At 43.5% G+C, this 23594-nt stretch overlaps 5 protein-coding genes across 5 annotated transcripts; 2 read left to right on the top strand and 3 right to left on the bottom strand.

Annotated features, from left to right (window-relative positions):
* Positions 1–607: 607 nt before the first annotated feature.
* On the top strand, positions 608–2650 carry CLUP02_08015 (methylenetetrahydrofolate reductase; the record flags this gene model as incomplete). The annotated part of the gene is made up of 1 exon (XM_049287007.1): positions 608–2650. One exon carries the CDS (start codon positions 608–610, stop codon positions 2648–2650), a length of 2043 nt encoding a protein of 680 aa, XP_049144150.1.
* A 679-nt stretch (positions 2651–3329) lies between these two features.
* CLUP02_08016 (uncharacterized protein) lies at positions 3330–4613 on the bottom strand (the record flags this gene model as incomplete). Its single annotated transcript, XM_049287008.1, has 3 exons — positions 3330–4105; positions 4247–4399; positions 4514–4613. The coding sequence occupies 3 exons, from the start codon at positions 4611–4613 to the stop codon at positions 3330–3332; spliced, it is 1029 nt and encodes a 342-aa protein (XP_049144151.1).
* Positions 4614–5333: 720 nt separating this feature from the next.
* On the bottom strand, positions 5334–5726 carry CLUP02_08017 (uncharacterized protein; the record flags this gene model as incomplete). Its single annotated transcript, XM_049287009.1, has 1 exon — positions 5334–5726. The coding sequence occupies one exon, from the start codon at positions 5724–5726 to the stop codon at positions 5334–5336; it is 393 nt and encodes a 130-aa protein (XP_049144152.1).
* A 1183-nt stretch (positions 5727–6909) lies between these two features.
* CLUP02_08018 (uncharacterized protein) lies at positions 6910–8556 on the bottom strand (the record flags this gene model as incomplete). Its single annotated transcript, XM_049287010.1, has 5 exons — positions 6910–7003; positions 7066–7506; positions 7562–7783; positions 7847–8220; positions 8413–8556. The coding sequence occupies 5 exons, from the start codon at positions 8554–8556 to the stop codon at positions 6910–6912; spliced, it is 1275 nt and encodes a 424-aa protein (XP_049144153.1).
* Positions 8557–9283: 727 nt separating this feature from the next.
* CLUP02_08019 (phosphoribosylformylglycinamidine synthase) lies at positions 9284–13760 on the top strand (the record flags this gene model as incomplete). The annotated part of the gene is made up of 2 exons (XM_049287011.1): positions 9284–11354; positions 11413–13760. Coding segments are annotated over 2 exons (4419 nt in total), but the record flags the coding sequence as incomplete, so codon positions are not given.
* Between the last annotated feature and the right edge of the window lie 9834 nt (positions 13761–23594).

A 23594-nucleotide genomic window follows, 5' to 3' on the forward strand; every position in this document is an offset into this window, starting at 1 on the left:
GATGGTGCATTGAGGTTGTCAACAGAGATCGATTTTCTCCAAGGGCAACAGACGGCAGAAAGAAGGGGGCGGCGGAATAACTAAAAACCGTTTACGTGGCTGCTAACACTGTGTATACCGCGCCTAGCCGCACCTTGGTCGCCTCATCCGAAGTCGGTGATACAGTGCGGGCTGCTATCTCCAAAAAAGAAATTGCCCCGCCAAAATCATTTTCAATGTCCCGCGTCTTTGAATATCTTCGCGGGTGCACATCTAACTTGTTCGTTCTAGGGGAATGACGACAGCGCAAGCAAGCCAATCACGTCACATTTCGTCGGCTGAGACAAGGAGCTCTGTTCGATTGAGTCTTCTGTAACCCCTTTGCTCGTTCCCTCATTCCTCATCCCCAAGCTCCCCACGTTACCTGGCGGTATCAAATTTCAAGACTCGTCCCCCGCCCTGCCCCTCCGTGGCGGTCTGATATCGACAAAGGAATCCTCAAACGGTCTTAAACGCCGAGTAATCTTTCTACTCAACGCACGATCAAGGAGGAAAACACGTTGAATCCCTAAAATACCATCTCAAGCATTCTTTTTAAGATAACGAGCTTCAACTCGTCGCCCTCAAGATGGAGAAGATCACGGATAAGATCGCCGCTCTGCCGGCAGACGCCAACTACTTCTCCTTGGAGTTCTTTCCGCCGAAGACGGCCATGGGTCTCTCTAACCTGCGCGACCGTCTAGATAGAATGGAAAGAGCGTTGAGGCCTCTCTTCGTAAACGTCACCTGGGGAGCCGGCGGATCTACCTCGACGAAGTCTCTGGAACTGGCCGAGATATGTCAGAGAGAGCTGGGCCTCACCACCTGTCTTCATCTGACATGCACAAACATGAGCCGCAAGCTCATAGACAAGGCCCTGGAGGACGCAAAGGCCCTAGGTATCCGCAATATCCTCGCCCTGCGAGGCGACCCGCCGCGGAAGAACGAGTACCGCGACACCGAGGACTCTGAGACCGATGACGCCGAGGATTTCGTCTGGGCCGTCGACCTGGTCAAGTACATTCGCAAGAACTACGGCGACTACTTCTGCATAGGAGTCGCAGCCTACCCAGAGGGACACGCAGATGAGAGTCATCCTCAGGGACAGAGCTTCGAGCACGACCTCCCGTACCTGGTTGACAAGGTCCAGGCCGGTGCGGATTTCATCATGACCCAGCTCTTCTTCGATATCAAGGCGTACGAAAACTTTGAACAAATCTTGAAAGAACACCCCAGCGGCGCCTTCAAGGACATCATCCTCCTCCCCGGCTTGATGCCTATCCAGAGCTACCAAATGATCAAGCGGACGACCAAGCTCAGCCACGCCAAGATCCCCGACAACCTCATGGCCCGACTGGACGCGGCCAAGGGTGACGACGAGAAGGTCAAGCAGGTCGGTGTCGACATCCTCAGCGAGCTCGTCGAGCAGGTCAAGGAGGTGAAGAGCAGGACGCCCGGCCCCAAGGGCTTCCACTTCTACACCCTCAACCTCGAAAAGGCCGTGTCCTTCATCCTCGAACGGACGGGCCTCATCCCTGACCCTAAGATCGAGGACGAAGAAGCTATTATCGACGATGGCCCGGGCATTCCCGTCCCCGTTGCCGTCCCCGCAGTCCAGCTCAACGGCCTCTCCCCGATACCTCACCCGGCCACCCGCACTCTCTCCAACGGACGACGGCCATCTTCAATGGGCTCAGACCCGCACAACCGCATCATCGTCTCCGGTTCAGCTTCAAATCCCGCATACGAGACCACGACCGCCGGCCTCATGGTCTCGGAGCCCGTCAACACCCGCGCAAACACCCTCGCTATCTCCGAGGGCGTCGGCGCAGTAGGCCGCGAGGCGACGTGGGACGACTTTCCCAACGGCCGCTGGGGTGACGCCCGCTCCCCCGCCTACGGTGAGATCGACGGCTACGGCGTCAGCCTGCACATGTCCGTGACGCAGGCCATGCGCCTCTGGGGCACCCCCAAGACGGTCCAAGACATCAACAACCTCTTCATCCGCCACATCAAGGGCCAGCTCGCCGCCATCCCCTGGTCCGAGGAAGAGCTCCTCCCCGAATCCAACATCATCCAGCAGGAGCTCCTCGAGCTCAACACCCGCGGCTGGTGGACCGTCGCCTCGCAGCCCGCCGTCAACGGCATCCCCTCCCGCGACCCGACCTTCGGCTGGGGCCCTCAGCACGGCTTCGTCTTCCAAAAGGCCTTTGTCGAGCTCTTCATCCCTTCCTCGGACTGGGCCGGCCTCGTCGCCCGCCTCAACGAGGTGAGAGACAACACAATTTGCTTCTACGCCGCCAACGGCGCCGGCGACTTTGTCTCTTCGGACGCGAGCGGCGGCCTCGTCCTCGAGGGCACGGAGGCGAGCACAAACGCCGTCACGTGGGGCGTCTTCCCCGGCAAGGAGATCATCACCCCGACCATCATCGAGGAGGTCAGCTTCCGCGCCTGGGCTGAGGAGGCCTTCAAGATCTGGGGCGAGTGGGCCAAGGTCTACGGCAAGGGCAGCGAGAGCGAAGCGCTTCTAGAGCGGATAGGCTCCGAGTACTGGCTCGTCAACATTATACACCACGACTACGTCGAGAGGGATGCGCTGTGGAAGTTGTTGTCGGGTGAGAAGGAGACCTGAGGAGGTTTAACGTATTTAGGATATTAACAAAAAAAACAACGGAGAAAATGAAAGAGGCAAAGGGAAAAAATAGTAAAGTGCACAAGGACTTGGTCCTTCTATTTAGTTGCGATTACCCCTAGCCATGAGTGAAAGAGGAGATACCCGTCAATTATTGCCTTCAATATCCGACTTGATGCATTGTGAAATCCCGTCGATCATGCTAGGTATCTAGAGATGACCGCAATAGACATCATGAGGTAATGGTCGGAGCCCAATCTTTGGGATACTGGTACTGAGATAAAAATGTGCCATGGACTTATGGCAATCATCACTGAAAAGTGTGTAGTCACGGAAAAAACACGATGCCGAGATGTGCAAATCAAGTCGGCCTAGTGCCTTGGTATCTCATTGAGAATCTCTTCCACGCATATAGCTCGGTGAGCTCGGTGAGAAAAGGTCCATCTATCTATAGACGCATAGGGGAAATCCCACTTCGGTATCCTTCGTTTTGTTTTGTACATGCTACCAGTGGCCGATATCCATCCAGGATGAAGGAAATAGTCCAAGCCCAACGCCAAAATCCCAGTCCGTAAGAGGAGTTATCGATGCCACAACTCGGAATAAAAGTCAGAACAGCGGCATAAGAAAGCGGACCTCGGAATCCTTCGTATCCCAGGTCTTCCTTCGTAAAGCCAGCTCAGATTTCTCCGTCGGTGCCCATGAAGGAAGAGTCGTAGCCGCCGTTGGAATTCACCATGCTCTCGGCGAAACTGAAGTTGAGCTCATCATTCATGTTGTTGACGGGATTGAAGATAGCTGCATCCATCGACTGCGCGAAGCTGTCATTTCCGGTGAAGCTAGCCATGGCGTCGGGCTGAATGATGGTCTGATGCTGAGTAACAGCCTCCTCAAAGGACGGATGCTGAACGGCAGCAGGCTTGGCCTCGGCGATGGGAGGAAGCTCGTAGCCCGAAGCATTGTTGGGGGTGTCTACCTCACTATCGGAGGTGGTGAGGTCGACGGCAGCAGCTTGTGCAATAGTTGCAGCCGCAGCGATAGTAGCGGCGCGGCTCGGCGTTGCGCTGCGACGAGGAGTGGGTCTGTTCTTAGTCACACGGCCGTCGAGGACATTGTGGACGCGAGTCTTGGAGGGAGTGTCCTCGAGCGCGTTATAGTCGACGGCATCACTACCCTCCCCATCATCGTCAGACATGGGATCAGTCTTGATGGGCATGGTCTTCTTGGCCGTGGTAGAACGACCACCACCCGAGGCGCGAACCTTAGCACCAGACGGGGTTCGGGGCTTCCGAGGAGTCGAGACGTTGCTGCTAGTACCGCCGGTGAAAGTCAGGATAGACGCGGGGTTACCACCACTGTTGGCAGTCTGCTTAAGGGACTCGGCGTCCTTCTTAATGCCACGGAACTGGAACTGGATGCCGTCGGCAGTGGATTCGCCGAAGAACTTGGCAATCTCTGTTTTCTCATGTCAGTATACTTCCTGTCGAATCGTAGTAAAGAGACAGCGAAGTCGAGCAATGTATAGAAGGAAAGTTCGGCTAGGAAACTGATGATTGAAAGCGAGGAAATCAACGTAGAAGCAGAGGCGGCGGTTACCCTTCTTCTCCTTGGGAAGATCCACGGGGATGGCCTTGCAATCCACACCCTGCCCATCGGCTTCCCGAAGCACATATCCTTGGTTTTTAAGGGCTCTGAACCGATGGTTGAGAGCGTCCTTGGTCATATCCGAACCGTAGAACTTCTGGATGTCTGCCGTACGTCAGGAATGACGTCGACCATGGAGAAATGCAGAAGAAAAATTGATACAGACGAAAAAAGAAGATTGGGCTGAACGGCAAGAGAGGAAACAGGCGTATTTCTTACCCTTGTAGTTCCATTTGACATCGGAGTGAGCGGCCACGATGGCGCGAAGCAGTCGAGCCTGAGACTCGTAGGTCTTGAAGTTGGCAGGAGCCATCTTCATCTGTGATCTATAGAATAGGCGGATTAGTATTTGGTCGACGGAAGGGTCACAGAGAGAAGTGAAAGGAATACAGCGCAGTGGAAAAGGTGATCAGTGACGATCTAGTGAATATATACCTGTTGGTGATGGCGGGCTTTCTGTTTGTGAGTGACCTAAGATGGAAGGATTAGGCCTGGGTGGATGTTGAGAGTGTTGTGTTGTGGTGTAGAAGGTAGAAGCCCGGTACGTGTCGAGGGATAAAGCGAGGTAGGTAGTGCGGAGGTGGGTGAGTGTGGGAAGGAGGAGGAGCTCAGATGGAAAGAAGGAAGGTGGAGTGGTAAGAAAAGGTGGACAGGCAATTGCGGCAGGCGACAATTTCTCTGCACTTTCTCCAAAGATTGGTAACAGAGAGGAATCTCAAGTGATAAATCGGTAAACTTACCGAGCACGACGGCTATTTGATCTAGTCTCTCGAAAACTGTGATAGGCAGCTTGCCGTATGCCTCTGAAGTGTGTGTAGATGTCAGCTCTTGGCACCGAGTGTGAGGTGAAGAGGAGAGAGTGTGAATAGATGAGTTCAAGTGAGGCAAGGGAAGAAGAGTGAGGTTGCGCTCATGAAAGGATGTGCTGCTCTGAAGTGCGGGAAGACGGTGACGAGCCCAATGGGGAAAGAGCGGCTCAAGCGTATTGACTTACACGAGGAAGGAGGTTCCGCAGTTGCGTGTCTACCGAGCAAGGTAGTCAAGGCGGGATTCGGGCTAAACAGGTCAGCCAGTCAGCCAAAGCGTATTGTAATATGTGAGACTGAAAGTCAAGGAAGGTGAAAGAGATGGATCTTGTCTGAGTGTAAGTCCTGCGAGACCAAATGCAGCTCACAGGAAGGAATGCATGAAGGAGGTTGGTAAATAGTGCTGCTGTAGGCAATAGCAATGCGTGGGATAGAGGGAGAAGAAGATGATGCTTCTGTGTAGGGAACGACAATAGCGTCATACGAGAAGCGAAGCACTTCTTGGTGAAGCTGTTCCAAGTCCTCTGTTCTCCTTCCATGACTGACGTGTGTCTAAGACGGAAACCGGGAAAGCAGGCTTCAAGACCAGCGCCGGCATGAAGCAGAATCCAAAGCCAGGCCATCATACTACTTCTCGCAACTTTCAATGAAGCGAAAGTCCATCAAATGGACTGGTAAGAATCCAAAACGGGAGTACGACATCTAATCTAGAGCACTCGTCTCTTGGCAATTTCTGGACAGTAGGGAATACACTGCACTTGCTTACCTTGAGTAAAGGCCCGTCCAACTCTCCAGCCTGGCGCAGACCAGCCGAGCTCTTTGTCCACCCGGATAATGAGCCGCGAAGCAGCCAGATCTTGACGTAGAATGTCCTCTATCAGATCTCAAGTCTGACTGCTCTTCGCGCAGTACAAGGAACACCCAAGTACTAGACCAGAAACCGAACTGGGATGAATGCTGCTGATGCGCGAGGCGCGGCGACGGAGCTCCTTAGACTAGCTTAGAGGGCAAGTTGATAGACCATCCGACAAAGCCCCAAGTTCCTTTTCAAAACCGATATATCGAGTTGCGGATTGCTCTATCGTCGATCTTGGTGTCTGGAGAACTGCTTCGACGATTTAGGAAATTCGCTGCTGGTTGGCCGGGTGAAGGAGTAAACAGTGGGATAGAATATAAGGCAGACAAAAGAACTGGCGATATGGCGTGGTATATTGAAATTGAAAGGGTGAGAAAATGAAAATAAGATTAGAAGTGAGCGTTTCTTTGTTTGGTTGTTTAGAAGGATCAATGTTGGACTTCAGCTCTTCGAGTTGTCAATCGTCTTCAGATTGGATTTGACGATAATGCTGTGGTACGGCAGTCGTCAGTTGGGTGGCCAACTCGAAAAGTGGGTGGTTGGGAGCCTTTGCAACTCCTGGGTGTTGGCGATGTTTGGTGAGACCCAGTTAAGAAACGACTTGGTCGCCAGGTTTACTACTTGTTCAGCAAACTAAAATGAATGCAAATAAAATTCTGAAGCATGTATTTAAAGATTTGGGTATCCAGATGAATGTGCGTCACCCAGGACAACATTTCCTACGCCATTCGTGATGCCAAACGCCGTCTCGAAAACCAGCCGGTAAAGTACTCACTAACGCTAGATAACGACGTTGGCCACCATCTAGAGAAGATTGAGCTCTCGTTCGCTCATCAGACCCCTGCAGTCCCACGGCAATTACCATTGGCCCTAGGATGTTGGCCCCTGAAACTCCTTTTCTAATCCCTGTCTAAGCTATGTCTCCCATATCTTTTTACAACATTTCGCAGAATTTACACCGCTGCGATGCGGGACGTCTCCGTACATATCGGTAGATCTTGAACCCAAATAACCATCTTACATTGGAAGAGCAGGTAATCGAGATGGCTGCGATTCATCGTAATTCCTTGCCAAAGGGGCTAGAGGTTCTTCGGCCGGCCGGACTGGACCTGCCACTGACGTGCTCGGGCAAAGGAGGCTTGTAGACCCCGTTAGGGTACTGAGGATACTGGGACATGGGGTGCTCCTTGATCTCACCCTTCTCGCCATCTCCGTACATGAGATACTGGACACCGAGGAACGAGTCGCATCCAGCCTGGAACATGCCGCACAGCTTAAAAGCCCAGGGGATCTCCGTCGTCGACGTGAAGAACCAAAACATCTTCATAGCGTCACCAATCAGCCAGCTCGCCAGCACGGAGAAGCGGAAGCCCTTGCAAGACTTGGACCGCGAGTTGGAGAAGATCTGGGGCAGGGGCAGCGTCGCCTCGACCGAGAGACCAATGTAGCCGATGAGCATCGAGTAGGTTTGGTATACGGGTCGCACGGGCGCGAGGAGCAGTTCGCAGACGGTCAAGCCGATGAAGAGATAGAGGAGGAATTGCCAGTACCTATGGCAGTTGTCAGTCGTAGCACAGGATGCGCTGCGCAAGGCGAGAGACTCACGGCTTGGGTGACCTCCACTGCCAGAAGTGGTAGGGCCTTTGTGCGCCAAACACAGGACCGTCGTTGACGTTGGCGAACGGCGTCGCGGCCTCTCCTCCTTTGGCCGATGGCGGCAAGCGGTGGTCCAGAGCAATCTTGAGCAAGATGACTTGCATAACAATCATGAGGAGGGCCTGAATGAGCAAGGCAGTATCGAATCGCGCGCCGGGCCAGTAGAAGATCCTGCGTGAATGCGAATTGTGTCAGCTTACTTGGGAAGAGACGGGGCAGATGCGCTCCACGTACTTCAACAGAGAGGCTACCAGCATAATCAGCGGGATGTCGAGAGAGAAGCCTGCGCTGGACTTGTTCTTGTGCATCGACAGGGCTTGGTCGCTATAGGAGAGAACTGGCGACATGATGAGGAAGATGGGGGCTAGATAGCCCGCAAAGGACGTTAACCAGCGCATGATTGCGGCGGTTGAGGATGCGAATGCTGCGGCGCGCAAGATGTTGGAGCGAAATGGAGCAAAGTCAGGAGCACAAGACAAGTTGGATGAGGTTGGCAGGAAAGGGGAACCGGACCAAGTCGTCCCAAGAATCGACGGACGCGTCAAAAGGAAAAGAAGTGACGAAGCGGAGCGCGGCGGGCGGGCAATCGCAGAGTTGTCGAGACCGATCTAAGAAATTGGAGAATGGAAGATGGGTATTGCTATAAGGGGAGCCAATCAGTTTGGAAGCTAAGATAGGTATGGGCTTTCCAGTGTTCCCACCAGTGAAGCGAATTGCTTGTTTTTTTGCTGACGTCGCCTTTGACCTCTTGCCAAATGTCCCGAGTGCCCTTTTCTGTACGGCAATCCAATGCTCCGTACCTGAGAAGGTAGAGCCTGAGTGGCAGTGACAGGGTTCAGCACCTGGGCGGGAGTGGAGGACGCGGGCGGAAGAGCAGGAAAGTGATGAAGTGCCGCCAGCTGACGGCCATTTAGTCGCACGGAGAGGTGGGAGGGTCCCGGCATCCCGAAAGTTTGGGCGATCTTACAGCGGGACTCGCAGTGGAAAGGTCACGCTCGACCTGAAGTTCTGAACAACCTTACCTTACGGATACACCTTCGTGCCTACCAAACCTGATGATCTATTGCGCTACGACAGGACGGGCACGCTAGATTTGTCCTTGCTGCCACAAGTCTTGGTAGACCTGAGTACTGTTGCAGATTGTGATGGACCTGAGTTCGGCATCATCGGATGGAAATTTTGCGATGGCAGGCCTGAGCATGAACGACTGGCTTCCTCGCTGTGCTCGGGTTGGCCCTCGGTCATGCATCCCAAGTCGACCCATGATTCGACACATGCTCCGACCAGTGATGGGTCTCGAGAGTCGAAGAAGTGAAGCACTAGTCACGACGTCTCTGGGATAGTTCTTGTTCGTCCTCACCGACCTCTTCTCCCATCTGTGTCTGTCTGGATTTATTTTGGGCCGCCTCTTTCCGCTTGACCCCACCAGCCACACCCAGACCGACGCACTAGCCACATACATAGCAACAACTTGGAACCTGGAAGACACAAAGGCTCCGACAGCGGGCACACTCACCACTTCGACAGTGAGGAGGGCAAACAGATACCTACCTATGTGGGTACGGGTACACAATAGAAAGAGGTCACCAGCCACGATTCATGCGCCCCTGACTCCCGGACGTGGACCTCGTCAAGCAGCAACATTTGTAGTTTGAAGGCAGTGACAGTGACATTTGTCGCGGTGAATGCGCAAAATGCGGGAGAGCCACTCCACCGCCACAAAATAAGTCTAGTGCCCCGCGCCTCCAGTCGACGAGAGAAAAACAAAAGTCACCAACGCCTCCGATTTTCATTATCGGCCGCCTATCTGCAGCTGCCCCACCAAAATTTCAAAATCACCCCGCCATCTCGGAGCGGAAGACTCACAAGATGCCGCCGCCTAAAAACTTATCTCTATCGCCAACCCGACATCCACGAACGCCGGGCGAGACTTCCTTTTTGATCGAAGGCCGCTCTCCGTGTCCTACGCCCACTGTAGGCAGAATGGAGTTTCTCATCCTCGTTGGCCAGGAGGCCTACACCACCAAGCAGGCCGAAGAGCTCAAGACGCGCATCAACAAGCTCGACGCTGCGTCAAACAAGGTCGTCAGCGTTGCCGGCATCTGGGTCTACTACGTTCACCTCAAGAACAGTGACAACAACCTCATTGTCCAGCAAAAGCTGACAAAATGGCTCGGCCTGCCCGACCAGACAATCGCTCAGATTGCCGCCAACACTGATACCCAGAAAACTTACTACATTACCCCGCGGAACATCTCGCCTTGGTCTTCAAAGGGAACCAGCATCACTCACGTCTGCGGTCTCGCAGACAACATCGACCGTATCGAGCGCGGCAGGGCCATCACCCTCACCTTTGAGAACCCCGTCTCTGAAGATGAAATCGCCTTCAAGGATGTTGTCTACGACCGTATGACTGAGACAATTGGCCTGTCGCGCCCCGATCTTTCCGCCATGTTCATTGAGGGCCAGCGATTCCCATTGGAGATTGTTGACATTCTGGGTGAAGATGTTCAGAACGCCGATGCCGCAAAGGCTGTTGAGACTCTCAAGTCGTACAACAAGCAATTCGGCCTGGCTCTCGACGACTCTGAGATTGAGTACCTCGTCCAGGTCTTCAAGAACCTTGGACGCAACCCCCACGATGTGGAGCTTTTCATGTTCGCTCAGGTCAACTCGGAGCACTGCCGCCACAAGCAGTTCAACGCCAACTGGACCATTGATCAGCAGCGCATGGGCAAGAGTCTCTTCGAGATGATCAAGAACACCCACAAGTCCAACCCCGAGTACACAGTCTCCGCCTACAGCGACAACGCCGCCGTTCTCCAGGGTGAGACTGCCAGCTTCTGGGCCCCCGATTACTCCACCGGCAGCTGGAAGCTCACCAAGGAGGTCGTCCACGTCCTCGTCAAGGTTGAGACACACAACCACCCCACCGCCATTTCACCTTTCCCTGGTGCCGCCACTGGTGCTGGAGGTGAGATTCGTGATGAAGGTGCCGTCGGCAGAGGCTCTGCTCCCAAGGCCGGTCTCTGTGGTTTCTGGGTCTCTGACCTGTTGATCCCGGACGAGAAGGCCCCTTGGGAGGTTGATCTGGGTAAGCCCGCTCATTTCGCTAGCAGTCTCGATATCATGCTCGAGGCCCCTATCGGTAGCGCTCGCTTCAACAACGAGTTCGGAAGACCTTGCCTTCTCGGCTGCTTCCGCACTCTCCTGACCAACGTCGGCAAGGAGGAGTCCCCAGAGTGGCGCGGATACCACAAGCCTATCATGATTGCTGGTGGTGTTGGAACAGTCCGTCCTCAACACGCCCTCAAGGAGCTCGGTGACGTCCACGACGGTGCTCATGCCATCGTTCTCGGCGGTCCTGCTATGCTCATCGGTCTCGGTGGAGGAGCTGCCTCCTCCAACGACTCCAGCGAGGCCACTGCCGAGCTCGACTTCGCCAGTGTCCAGCGCGGCAACCCTGAGATGGAGCGCCGCGCCCAAATGGTCATCGACACCTGCGCCGCTCTCGGCGACCAGAACCCCATTGCCATGATCCACGATGTCGGTGCCGGTGGTCTGTCCAACGCTCTCCCCGAGCTCGTCAAGGATGCTGGCTTCGGCGGCAAGTTCGAGCTGCGTCAGGTTCACAGCGCGGACAGCAGCTTGAGCCCCTTGCAAATTTGGTGCAATGAGGCCCAGGAGCGTTACGTCCTGCTCGTCAATAAGGAGAATATCAACCGTTTCGTCAGCATCTGCCGTGAGTCCCTCTCCATCATGTCTGCACAGCTGTTGTATCATGCTAATCCGCTCTCCAGGTCGTGAACGATGCCCCTTTTCCGACGTGGGAACCGTTGCCGCCCAGGACGCACAAGGCAACGCCAAGTTGACTCTCAGTGACCGCGACTCACCCGAGCAGCCGATGCCCATTGACCTGCCTTTCAACGCCCTCTTCCCTCCCGGCCGCCGTCTCGAGCGTGTCGTCGAGTCCCGCAGATTGGATCTCCCCGCATTCAACGCTGCTGAGGCCCTCGCTGCCGCCGGTGCCGCTGAGGCCACCAACACCGCCGGCCTCATCACCGCCGCCACTGAGCGCGTGTTCCGCATGCCCGCCGTTGGCTCCAAGTCATTCCTCATCACGATTGGTGACAGAACCGTCGGAGGTCTGTCCATCCGTGACCAGATGGTCGGTCCCTGGCAGACTCCAGTCGCCGACTGCGCCGTCACGGCAACCTCATTCAGTCTTGACTCTAAGACTCGCACTGGTGAAGTCATGGCCATGGGCGAAAAGCCCCAGTTGGCTCTCATCTCTCCCGCAGCGTCGGCTCGCATGGCCGTCGCCGAGAGTCTGCTCAACCTCGGCGCTGCTGACATCCTGGGCCGCCTCGACCGTGTGAAGCTGTCAGCCAACTGGATGGCCGCCGTCAACCACCCTGGCGAAGGTGCCGGTCTCTATGAGGCCGTCCAAGCCATTGGTATGGAGTTGTGCCCTCAGCTCAAGATCTCTATCCCCGTCGGCAAGGACTCTACCTCCATGAAAGCATCGTGGAAGGACCGCGAGTCTGGCGGGGCAAAGAGCGTCACAGCACCCATGTCCGTCATCATCACGGCCGTCACCGTCGTCGAGGACGTCCGCAACACATGGACCCCTCAGCTGCGCCGCGTCGAAGACGTCGGTGAGACGATCCTTATCTACGTCGACCTCGCCGAGGCCAAGAAGGCCATGGGCGGCTCCGCCCTGGCGCAATCATTGGGACAGATGGGCAACGAGGCACCGGACGTGCGCAACGTGGATCTCATTACGGACTACTTTGATGCTCTGCAGCAGCTACACAAGAGCGGCGTCGTTCTCGCCTACCACGACGTCTCGGACGGCGGTCTCCTGACCACCGTCGCCGAGATGATGTTCGCCGGCCGTTGCGGCGCCGACCTCATGCTCGACGGCATCGCCAAGTCCGGCTCCCCCAACGACATTCTCGAGGCCCTCTTCCACGAGGAGCTCGGGGCCGTCTTCCAGGTCCGCAAGGAGGACGAGACCAACTTCAAGCGCTGCTTCGCCACTTGCGGTCCTCCTCCCGGCCTCGTCCGCACGTTTGGTGTCGTCCAGCCCAAGGGCAACCAGACCCTCAACATCCGCTACGGCGGCCACACCCCCATCGTCAGCCTTGACCGCGCCGAGATGCAACAGTGGTGGTCGAGGACGTCGTACGCCATGCAGAGGGAGAGAGACAACCCGGCGTGCGCAGATAGCGAGTACGCCATCGTCTCCGACTCGGCCGACCCCGGTCTGTCGTACAACCTTACCTTCTCTCCGTCAGAGAACATCATGCCCCTGACGGCCTCCCTCGGCAGCCTCCTCCGCAAGGCACCTCGCGTCGCCATCCTGCGCGAGGTCGGCGTCAACAGTCACAAGGAGATGGCCTTTGCCTTCAAGGCCGCCGGATTTGACCCCATCGATGTTCACATGTCCGACGTCCTCGCAGGCCGCTCACTCGCCGACTTTGTCGGTGTTGCGGCCGGCGGTGGCTTCTCCTACGGCGACGTCTTTGGCGCCGGCGTTGGTTGGGCCCAGTCCATCCTCGAGCATAAGCACGCCCGCCAGGAGTTTGAAAACTTCTTCAAGAGACCCGACACCTTCGCCCTGGGCGTCTGCAACGGCTGCCAGATGATTACCCGTCTCAAGGAGTTGATCCCGGGCACCGAGAACTGGCCCACGTTCGTCGAGAACGCCAGCAGGCAGTTCGAGGCGCGCTTCGCCATGGTCAAGATTGACGAGTCCCGCGCCGCCACGCCCTCCGTCTTCCTCCACGGCATGGACGGCTCGTCCTTCCCCATCGCCGTCTCCCACGGCGAGGGTCGCGCCTCCTTCTCCAACCCCAACGCCCTCGAGGACCTGAGCGGCGAGGGCCTCGTGCCTCTCCGCTACGTCGACAACTGCCTCAAGGTCGCGGAGCCGGAAGCCTACCCGTACAACCCGAATGGCAGCCCTGGCGGCGTGGCTGGCGTCAGGAGCAGGGACGGCAGGGTCTTTGCCCTCATGCCCCATCCCGAGCGGACCATCATGGCGGACGTCGGCAGCTACGTCCCCACGGAGCAGGTCGAGGGTTGGGGAGAGTTCGGCCCGTGGGTCAGGATGTTCAAGAGCGCCAGACGCTGGGTGGGCTGATTTTTTCTGCTTCTTTTTTTTCCAAATACTTTGCATCAACCTTGTTCCCCTGTCTGCCTGCCTACCTTGACACCGGCTATTCTATGCCTATGAGCAGGGGGTTGGTTCAGAAGGGGAGAAGGGGTTTTCACGTTTCCGGTAACAACCAACAAGAATGGTAAAATGAGACAGAAAAGGACAGAGAGAGAGAAAAAAAGGGAGGTGTGGTTTTAGCATTCGGGTACAGCAGCAGCAGCATCACTGACGGAGGAATGGGATATGAAAGCGGATTAGACAAAATCACACAAAAAAAAAAATCAAACCTTTTTTTGTTTTTCCACCAGGAGGGGCGGGTTGGCTTTTTCATTGGTACTAAAACAAAGACTACAAATATACACATACACAATGGCTTGGGATTGGGAGGGAAGGGAAGGGACGGAAAGGGTAGGGGGCAAAGGGGAAATGGAATAGTATTGAGGAAAGAAAGTGAGAGGGCAAGGCAAGATCGAGAAGTCCCGTCTATCCTGTCTATCCTGTCTATAGCTTTTTTTGGCTTCATCGACCATAACTTTCTTTCGAGTTTTCTTTTTTTCGTTAACTTTGGTGATTGACATGTGTACGCTCTGTTCATCTCGTTCCTCTTTCCTCCTTGACTGACGTGTGTATTCTACTCGTCTTAGCAGGAACAAGGCCACAAAACTGTCGGGTACTTGAACGAAAGGTAACGAAGGGGAGAGAGTGTGTGAGAGGCAGAGAAAAAGGCCCGAAGTTCCTTCCTGCTTGCCTTACCTGCTTCCGGCCTCAGCTATGCAGCAGGGCGAGGAGGGAAAACAGAAAGGGGCTTAGTAGCCAATCTCTTCCCTCAGGTCGATCTACAAATGAAACAGGATGGACATAGGTATCCTCGTCTTCTAGTTCTCTAGGCTTGCTCAAATGGAGGAAGATAGACATGTCTGGGGGAGATAGGCACATCATGCAGAGTCCATCGAGGGGGTTGATGGACGTGTACGTTTGTCTCCGGGGCCTACGCCTATCCCTCTCAATGGTCAAATATACCGACTACATGCAAGCACAGTTGGAGCAATTAATAGTTGCCGGTACATACTTTCTAGATGAACGTTAAGATACGTGTATGTGCGTCTATATACGTACTAACCACTCCATCGCCGTTTCTACTCACCTATGTCGAGTGATTCAATAAACTAATAATAACCCCCCCTAGTTAAGGTAGGAGTCCCGTGTATAGTAGTAAGTGCTTAGTTATTAGTAGATCCCCGGGCAAATTTTTAGCTAATTAGGGGCTAGAAATATTTTATTATATAATCGCTTTATTACTGATTTAAATATTACGAGTTTTATATAATAAAGGAATATACTACTTTACGCTTTACTAAATTATTTTAAAAATATTTCTTAATTATATCTCCTCTTAATTATATTAAAATTTACTTATTATAACCGACTTTATAGAATTATTTTTATAAGACTTATTTATTATATATAATAATAATATTATTTTAATACTTTTATTTTAGTAAAGCGAATTTAATTTATTATAAAATATCTAAGAAAATTTAGATTACGATAGCGTATTTATTTTATATCCTAGTTTTTATAAATATCGAGCTCCTATTTATAAAGAGTCGATTAAATAAGTAAGTATTATATAAATTAAACCTCTATATTAAATATTAATATAATACTTAGGTTATAAATAATAATTCCGATAATTATATTATTATTTTTAATAACTTAAATATCCGTACTAAAACTTAAAATAACTAAGGTATTATTATAGTATAATAGCTTTAATATACAGCTAGTATACCTAAGTTTCCTCTAACTATTAATAATAAAGTTATACTTATTATTTTAACTAAAGCCTTATTTATAAAAGAAATTGAGCGGCTATAAGACATAGTATATTTAACTTTCTATTTCTTAATATTAAGAATTATTAAAAAATAGTAGATTTAATATAATACCCGACGAGGTATTACTAGTTTTTTAATAATTAGTATTATTTTAGGAGATATACTTATAATATAATATTATTATACTTATTAAGGTAGCAAAGCCTATCTATATATACCCTATAACGACTTTTATTATATAATTATTTTAAAGGACCTCGTTAAGAAGTATAATATACTACGAAATAGAGTTAAGATATTTAATATTATAAAAAAGATTATTAAGTAAGTCCGGTTATTTAAAAAACATTTTAAAAACGTTTGAAGAACATTTCTAATCGTTTTCTTCTTAAATAAAGTACTATTTATACTATATATACTAAGTTTAAAAAAGGTATTATATATTAAGAATAGAATACGACATATTTCCTTAAACTAAAAAAGATATAATATAGTATATATATAAGATTATTTAATAAAATAATATAAATAACTTATAAAAAACTTAATAAGAGCTTATTAATTTTTAGTAATAGATCTTATTATACTAAAATTCGCATCCTTTATAAAGACTGATAAATTACTACTTTTATTTAATTTTATTAAATTAGAAATATTATATATAATATATTAAAATAGTTATAAATAAAACGGATGCGCAATTTATAGAGAAAAGGGATTAAGAATACTATATATTTATATCGAATTATTAAAAACGTCCTACTTATAATAAGCTTATTAAATATTTTATTAAGGGATAAAACTAAGTTATTACTAACTAAATAAAACTTATTTTAGACTACTACTTAAACTTAAAGTAGTAAAGTATTCCGTTAAATATCGATACTTTATTCTAAAGGATATTAAGATAATACTATTTATTATCTTAACGTCTTATAATAAATATAATTATCCTCTATTATTACTAAATAAAACTTTAAAAGCTATTATTTAAAGTATTTTTTAAATTCTCTAAAGAATTAATAAACTAAGTACGAGTCTAAACGCCTTTTTTTAATCTCCTTAACTTTAAGAATTCTTAGTTAAAAATAAGGAGCGAATAATTATAGATATTTATTAAAGCCTTATAAAAATAGACTTTTTATAATATATTATTTATAAATAATAAATTCTTTTATTTCCTAAGGGAAGTTAGACCTTAGCTCTTATATTATAATAATAAAAAAAAGTAAAGAAGCGAATATATATAAGTTTCTTTATAAATATAAGAAGAATAGCTATTTTAATATTATAATAAGTATATAGTATATCTAATATACGTACTAATCTAATACTAACTATATAGTTATTTACTTTTTTTTTAAAAAATAAGCAGAATAATAAAAGTTCGACGATATAAAGTCGTTTATAATTAATATAAACTATAAATATATAAAGAGTATAGGTTAGTAAGAAATTATTTAGGGTTAATATAGTTAAAATAGCGAAAAAGTATATTATAATACTAGAAATGTTTCCGAAATATTTCTTAACCTTTATTTTAAAATTATTAATATATTACTTATAAAGCTCTGCTTCTTATATAGGTCTATATAAATACCGAAACTATAAATATATACTACTATATATTTCGAGTTATATTTAATATCCTAGAGCGAAAGTATTAAGTTTAGGTCTAATAGAAATACGTTTATAAAACCGGCCTTTTTAAAATTATTTTAGATTAAGTAAATATAGTAATTAAAAGCTTAGATAAATACTTTATTAAAAGGTTTAACCCTTAATAAATATAGCTTACGTAAGTCTAAAACTATATATACTTATATTACGTATATTTTAAAAGAAGTATTAAAAAACTCCTAGGTAAAAATTATTCTTATAATATAAACTCTACTTATAATATATTAATATCTCTAGCACGTATAGCTTTAACGAGGTAATGCGGGATATTTGTATAAAGAATATAAAAAGTAAATATTTATATAGAAGCAAGAATATATAAATATAGGGGAAATAAGCGTATATAAAAGAGGTTTTTATAATAAAGAGAGTAATATAGTTAAATTATTATATGAGAAGTTGCTTACGTAATATTGATAATAAGGCGAATAATAAGGTAAACAAAGTTACCTTTGTAATAATATCTCTCCTAAAATATTAAACGGCGCTTAATTATAACGAGCTATATAATATAATTTATTATAAATATTATATTTTATTATATATAGCTTATAGTAAAAACATTTTAAAAATATTTCGAAAGAGGAAAATGGTTTTAAAATGTTTTTAAAATATTTCTTATTAATACCTCGCCTAATTAATATAGTAGTTTTTCTTCTAGCTTTATAAGTATAAAAGATTAACCTTATCGGGATCACGCTTTTAAGGGAAATTATATAATATAGTATACTTTTTAATTATATAATACGTATAATATATCCTAAGTACGTGCTTAACGTAATATAGTAATTTCGATATAAAAATTACTATTTAATTTGGGATAAGTAAGCTACTTTACGGCAGCGCTAGTTAAAAAGGTTAATAGTAAAGGTTAGTTATAATAATTAACCGTAATAGTTAGCCGTAATAGTTAGAGGCGGCCTTTTTTAACCACAGAAGTTCTAAACTTTAATAATAACGTAGAGGTTTTTAGAAAAAGGGCTAAATAAGCTAATATTTACTACTCTTCGTACTAGAGCTCGTAAAAATTCTTTTTATCCTTATTATTTCTAATATTACTTAAAGCTACTCTCTATTTAAACTAAATAAGTCTATTAAATAAATCTACTAAATAAATCTACTAAATAAACTTATTAATATATAAACTACTACTTAGATAGCTAGTTAGATAACTAGTTAAGAAGTTAGCTAGTTAAAATACTACTTTAATAAGAACTTAAAGATACCCGTTAATAAGTCTACTCCTCTCGGGCTAGGTGCCCTCGGCTAGCTCGACGCTATAGCTATTATAATTAACGTAAATATACCCGAGGATTAGTAAAGTACTTTCTAGCGGTATAGAATTTAGCTAAGTAATATTATAGGCGCTATGAATAGCCGGGCTAATATAAATATTAAAATCTAGTACATTAACGCCGGCCTAGTTATAATAACTATAATAAACGGGCCGGAAGTATATAAGGTTAGGGTAATAAGCCGGCGTTTTAAATAGCTCTTATAAGACCCCCCGGGTAATAATAATACTTATATAAAAAAATAGATTATACTAGACCTAGTTACTTACGTAGGCTAGTACTAAGAGGTCCTGTGCGCGTTAAAGTAAGTAAAGCTCGCCCTATAGGCGGCTAGAACTTAGGAGGACTTTACGTAGTAAAAGGTTAGGAGTTTTAGTTAGTAATTAGGTATAGAGCGTATTATACTTAGTTTTCCTTAATATATAATATATAGTACGGCCCCGGCAGATTGCTCCGTCGGGGGGCTTGCCTAATTAATAATAACTTATTATTTTATAAAAAACTTTCCGTAATATACTAACTAAATAAAGTATAAATAAGAACTATATATTATAACCGGGTTCTATAATAAGATAACTAAGGTTTTTTTAGAAAGCTAGCTTCTAATACTTAATAATATAAATATAATTAAGATCTTTTACTTAGTTTTATATATTTAAACTAGTTAGTATCTCCCTTTACTTATTATAATTAATAAATACGTATTAATAATTAGCTATTATAAGTATTAGCTAACTTTAATAGTACTCGTAACTAAGATTAGAATCTAATATTGCGGGATTTTATAACGCGTTATAAATATATTATAACTTTATATCGAAATATTAGTATTATAAGCCGTTTTTAAGATTTAATATAACGTTAGAGTATATTTAAAATACGCTTTAATAAATACTTATTAACTATTAAACTAAAAAAAAAAGTAAGAGATCGGGCTAAGAATTTATAAACTAATATTAGAGAATTATCTTATATTTAATAAAAAACTTATAAAGATTTAGTTATTAGTTAATAAAGTAGTTCTTAAAGTAAGAACTTTAATAGCTTTAGTTTTAATAATTATAATAATTTTAATAATACTTAGTTTTAATACGAAATAAGTATTTTATTTTTTAAAGTACCTTTTTTATTAAATAAAAGTCGAAACCCCCCGAGTTCTTTAGTACCTTATAGTAGTTTATAAAAATAAGCTACCTAATTATAAATATAAATAAATATAAATTATCTTATATTTAAAATAATAATAAATACAAGTTAATAAGATCTAAGAGGATAAAAAATAAAAAGAATAAGAGTTTAAGCTTAAATAAGAACGTAAAAAATATAAGTTTTTAATAAACTAGGCTTATAAAGAGCATAAGTTTATTATAAAATAAGATCGCTTAAATAGGGCAATAGAGGTAAAAATAGTACTTAATTAACGGAAATAGGAGTAGGAAATAAGCTAGTAAAATAAAAGCTTATAAATATTTTTATATTTATTTCTTTTTTATTTTTATTCTTATTTAAGTACTTTAAAGTATTTCTTTTATAATATTAATATAAAGTATAAAGTAATATTTATAATATTTTATTAAATTATGAATAAGAATATTTTATAGGTCCTTTTAAGTATTAATAATAAGAGAAATTATTCTTTTAATAAAATAATCCGTTAGGGATATATTATATATTACGTATTAAAGAAAGCTAAATATATTACGCTTTATACTTAATTATTAATTAAAATAACTCCTAACTTATTATTACCTATTTAAAAAGCGAGTTATACTTATTTTAATATATATAAAACCTTTTAGTATTAGCTTATATAAGTAGCTAAATTTTATATTATATACTTCTTTTTATTAAAAATTAGGGGACCCTTTATATATTCTTTTGTATTTATACTAGAAATTAATAGGGACGTATAACGAATTAATACGGATATATAGCTTTTAGGGATATATAATAAAAACGTATAAGATATAAAGGACTCTCGTAATATAGTACTTTAAAAAAACTACTAATACTTATAAAAATAATATAAAGTACCTCTTTTAATTAGGTTAATACGATTTTAATTAACGGAGCTATAACTAAAAAAAAGAGGATAGTATTAACTAGATTAAAAAAGTAAACTTCTTAATCGTTTTATATTATTACGTTTAAAAATAAATTATTAAAAAAGCTTTAGTTCGATTTTAAAAAGTATATATATAATTAAAATAATTGAGGAGTCGCTACTTTCCCCTCTAGATTTAGTAATACCCCCGTTCGGGTATAGCGTCCTTACTATTTTATACCTCTACCCTTATAAACGCTAACGAACTACGCCTATAAATACGTAAATACGGGTAACTTATAATAATAACTTCCCATATACTCTATAACTTCTCTTATTAAACTCGTAATACTACCGCTTCTTAATTATCCTCTTTTTCCTTTTATTTAGAATATATTTACGGACGTCGCAAGCCGGCTACTCCTATTCTATACCCTTAATACGTCGCTCCTTATTACGTCTCTACTATATATATTTCCGGGTATATAACTAAACTAGATACTCCCTTTTTACCCTAATCTACTTATTTTCGCTATATTTATTTAAATACTAAAAGTATATTAAACGTAATATAAATAAAGAAATAAGGCTTTTAGTATATATTTAGCAAAGATATTAATAACTCGACTTACTAAGTAAAGCTAGTAATATTAATATTACCCCGCTTATCTTTTATTATAATAATATAAACGAATAATACGTCTCTTAATACTATTCGGGTAGCCTCGGTTATTACCCCTATTTTATTACTAATATTCCCTATTTGCTCTATATTAAACCCGTTAACTATAACTCTTATTTAGTCCGATTTATAAAACGCGCTTTTTAAGTTTATTTTAATTAATAGCTATTATACGTATTTTTAACACCTTAGACTTTTTATAAATATACTTTATACTATATTTTAGGAACTATATTTATAAGATATACTACTTAAGTAGAGGGTAGTATAATCTATTTAAAAATACCTCTTTTTTAGGAGTTAATAACTACTTTTATTATTAAGTTAGGGGCGTAGTACTATGCCGCTAATTAGTAATTCCGAATTTTACGAGGGATTATAAAAGTAAGTTTAAGCTTCGGGTTATACTTTTATCCTCCGTAATCTTATTAAATAGGCTAGGAAATAATAAGCTAAAGTTTAAGAAGGGCTAAAGAAGCGGTAATGACGATTTTTAGTACTATTTATAAAACTATATAAGACTATTAGTATTCTAGCGAATACGCCGACTTTAATTAAGTAGCGTAACTCTATTTATAGTTAGTATATATTTATATATTTTAAAAAAAAAATACTTTTAACTTCTTTTTTAAGTACTACTTCTAGTCCTCTATATCTCGCTTATTTAGTCCTCTCTCTAGCTATATCCGTTAATTTAAATAATATTTATTTTTATTAACTACTAAGACTAGTAGTCCGTTAACGAGTACTTAAAGAAAAAGAATAATAGAATAGTAATATATCCCCCTTTAGTATAGAGGAAATCGTTATATAATCTATAACTAAATCCTATAAGTACTATAGAGCTATAAGCTCTAACGTAAACCCTACTACTTTTATTTCTAAGGCCTATTTAAAAATAGTTAGTAATATACTTACCTAGATAAACAGCACTTCTTACTATACTAGTAGCGATTTTAGACCGGAAATATTATTTTTTATACTAATAAAAAAGTCTATAATAATAAAATTAAATACGACGATTAATATTAAAATAACTAAGATATTAGCTACTTAATTATTATTCGAAGCGTTAATTCCTATAACTTTCCGACTCTCTATACTTACTAAAGCTTTAGCTAACTTATTACTAATATCGTATTATAAAGTTAAAAATAAAGCAGATATAGCCGCTCCCTAAGTAATTAGTAATTATACTTAATTTATATTAAAAATAACCCTTAATACTTATAGTAAAGCTATTACCTCGCTTTTTAAATAGGAGTAATAAAATATCCCGCTATGCGTTTTACTAAGAAGTAGTTTTCTAGCTTAGTTAGAATATTATCGATCGTAGTTAGTTAGTAACGGGAGAACTTAAGAGGGCTTTAATCCTATTATAACTACGCTAAGGATTTTTAATTTTATAATATAGTTAACTAGAAATAACTTAACGTTTCTAGTATTAGTATTATTTATAATAATATTATTATAAAAAAGCGGATATAGCGTTATACTTAGTATTAATTAACTCGTCCTTAGACTAACTATTTCTAAGAAAATAATAGTCCTTAGCGTTAAGGAACTTAAAATTAACTTAAGAAGTAAAGCTAAGCCTAAAACTATTACTAAACCCTTTTTAACTAGCTATATATTATTACTAGCGCCTTAAAGTATTATAAGTTTTAATAATATAGCCCTTATTTCCTTAATAGCTCCTCTATCTCTAGCCCCTTTAACTCTAGTCTTTTATTAGTCCCGTAGGGGTACGGCCCCTATTAATAACTATACTAAAATTAATTCTAACACTAAAAGTAATACTAATAAGAGTCCGACTACGTCTTTAGGTAATAATAAACTATTTAATAAGAGGAGTAGTTCCCTTAGCTCTCTTAACTAGCTTAGTAATAAACGATATAGGGCATACTCTTATAAAGAATTTATTAATAAAATAAGAGCGTCTAAAAAAGGTTATAGATTATAAAAAATATTAACTTAAGTTCTAAGAACGAGAAAGTCGTAGCGAGTAGTAAAGCTTATAAAATAGATTAATATAATTAATCTTATATAATTAAAAAGCGTATTAGGTAAGGGGTAAAATACGGATTACGTTCTTATAATATTTAACGAGTTTTCTTTATATTTCGCTCCTCTAACGAACTTCGCCCTTAAGTATACTATTATTAGTTATATAACGACGTTTATAATTAAATAGTAATAAGTAAACCCCCCTTATTATTAATACTAAGCCCTACTAAAAGTAATTTAGTCCCCGCCCAGTCCTTTATTATTTAAATTAAA

The sequence above is a fragment of the Colletotrichum lupini genome, chromosome 4, assembly GCF_023278565.1.
Source record: "Colletotrichum lupini chromosome 4, complete sequence".
Lineage (NCBI taxonomy): Eukaryota > Fungi > Ascomycota > Sordariomycetes > Glomerellales > Glomerellaceae > Colletotrichum > Colletotrichum lupini.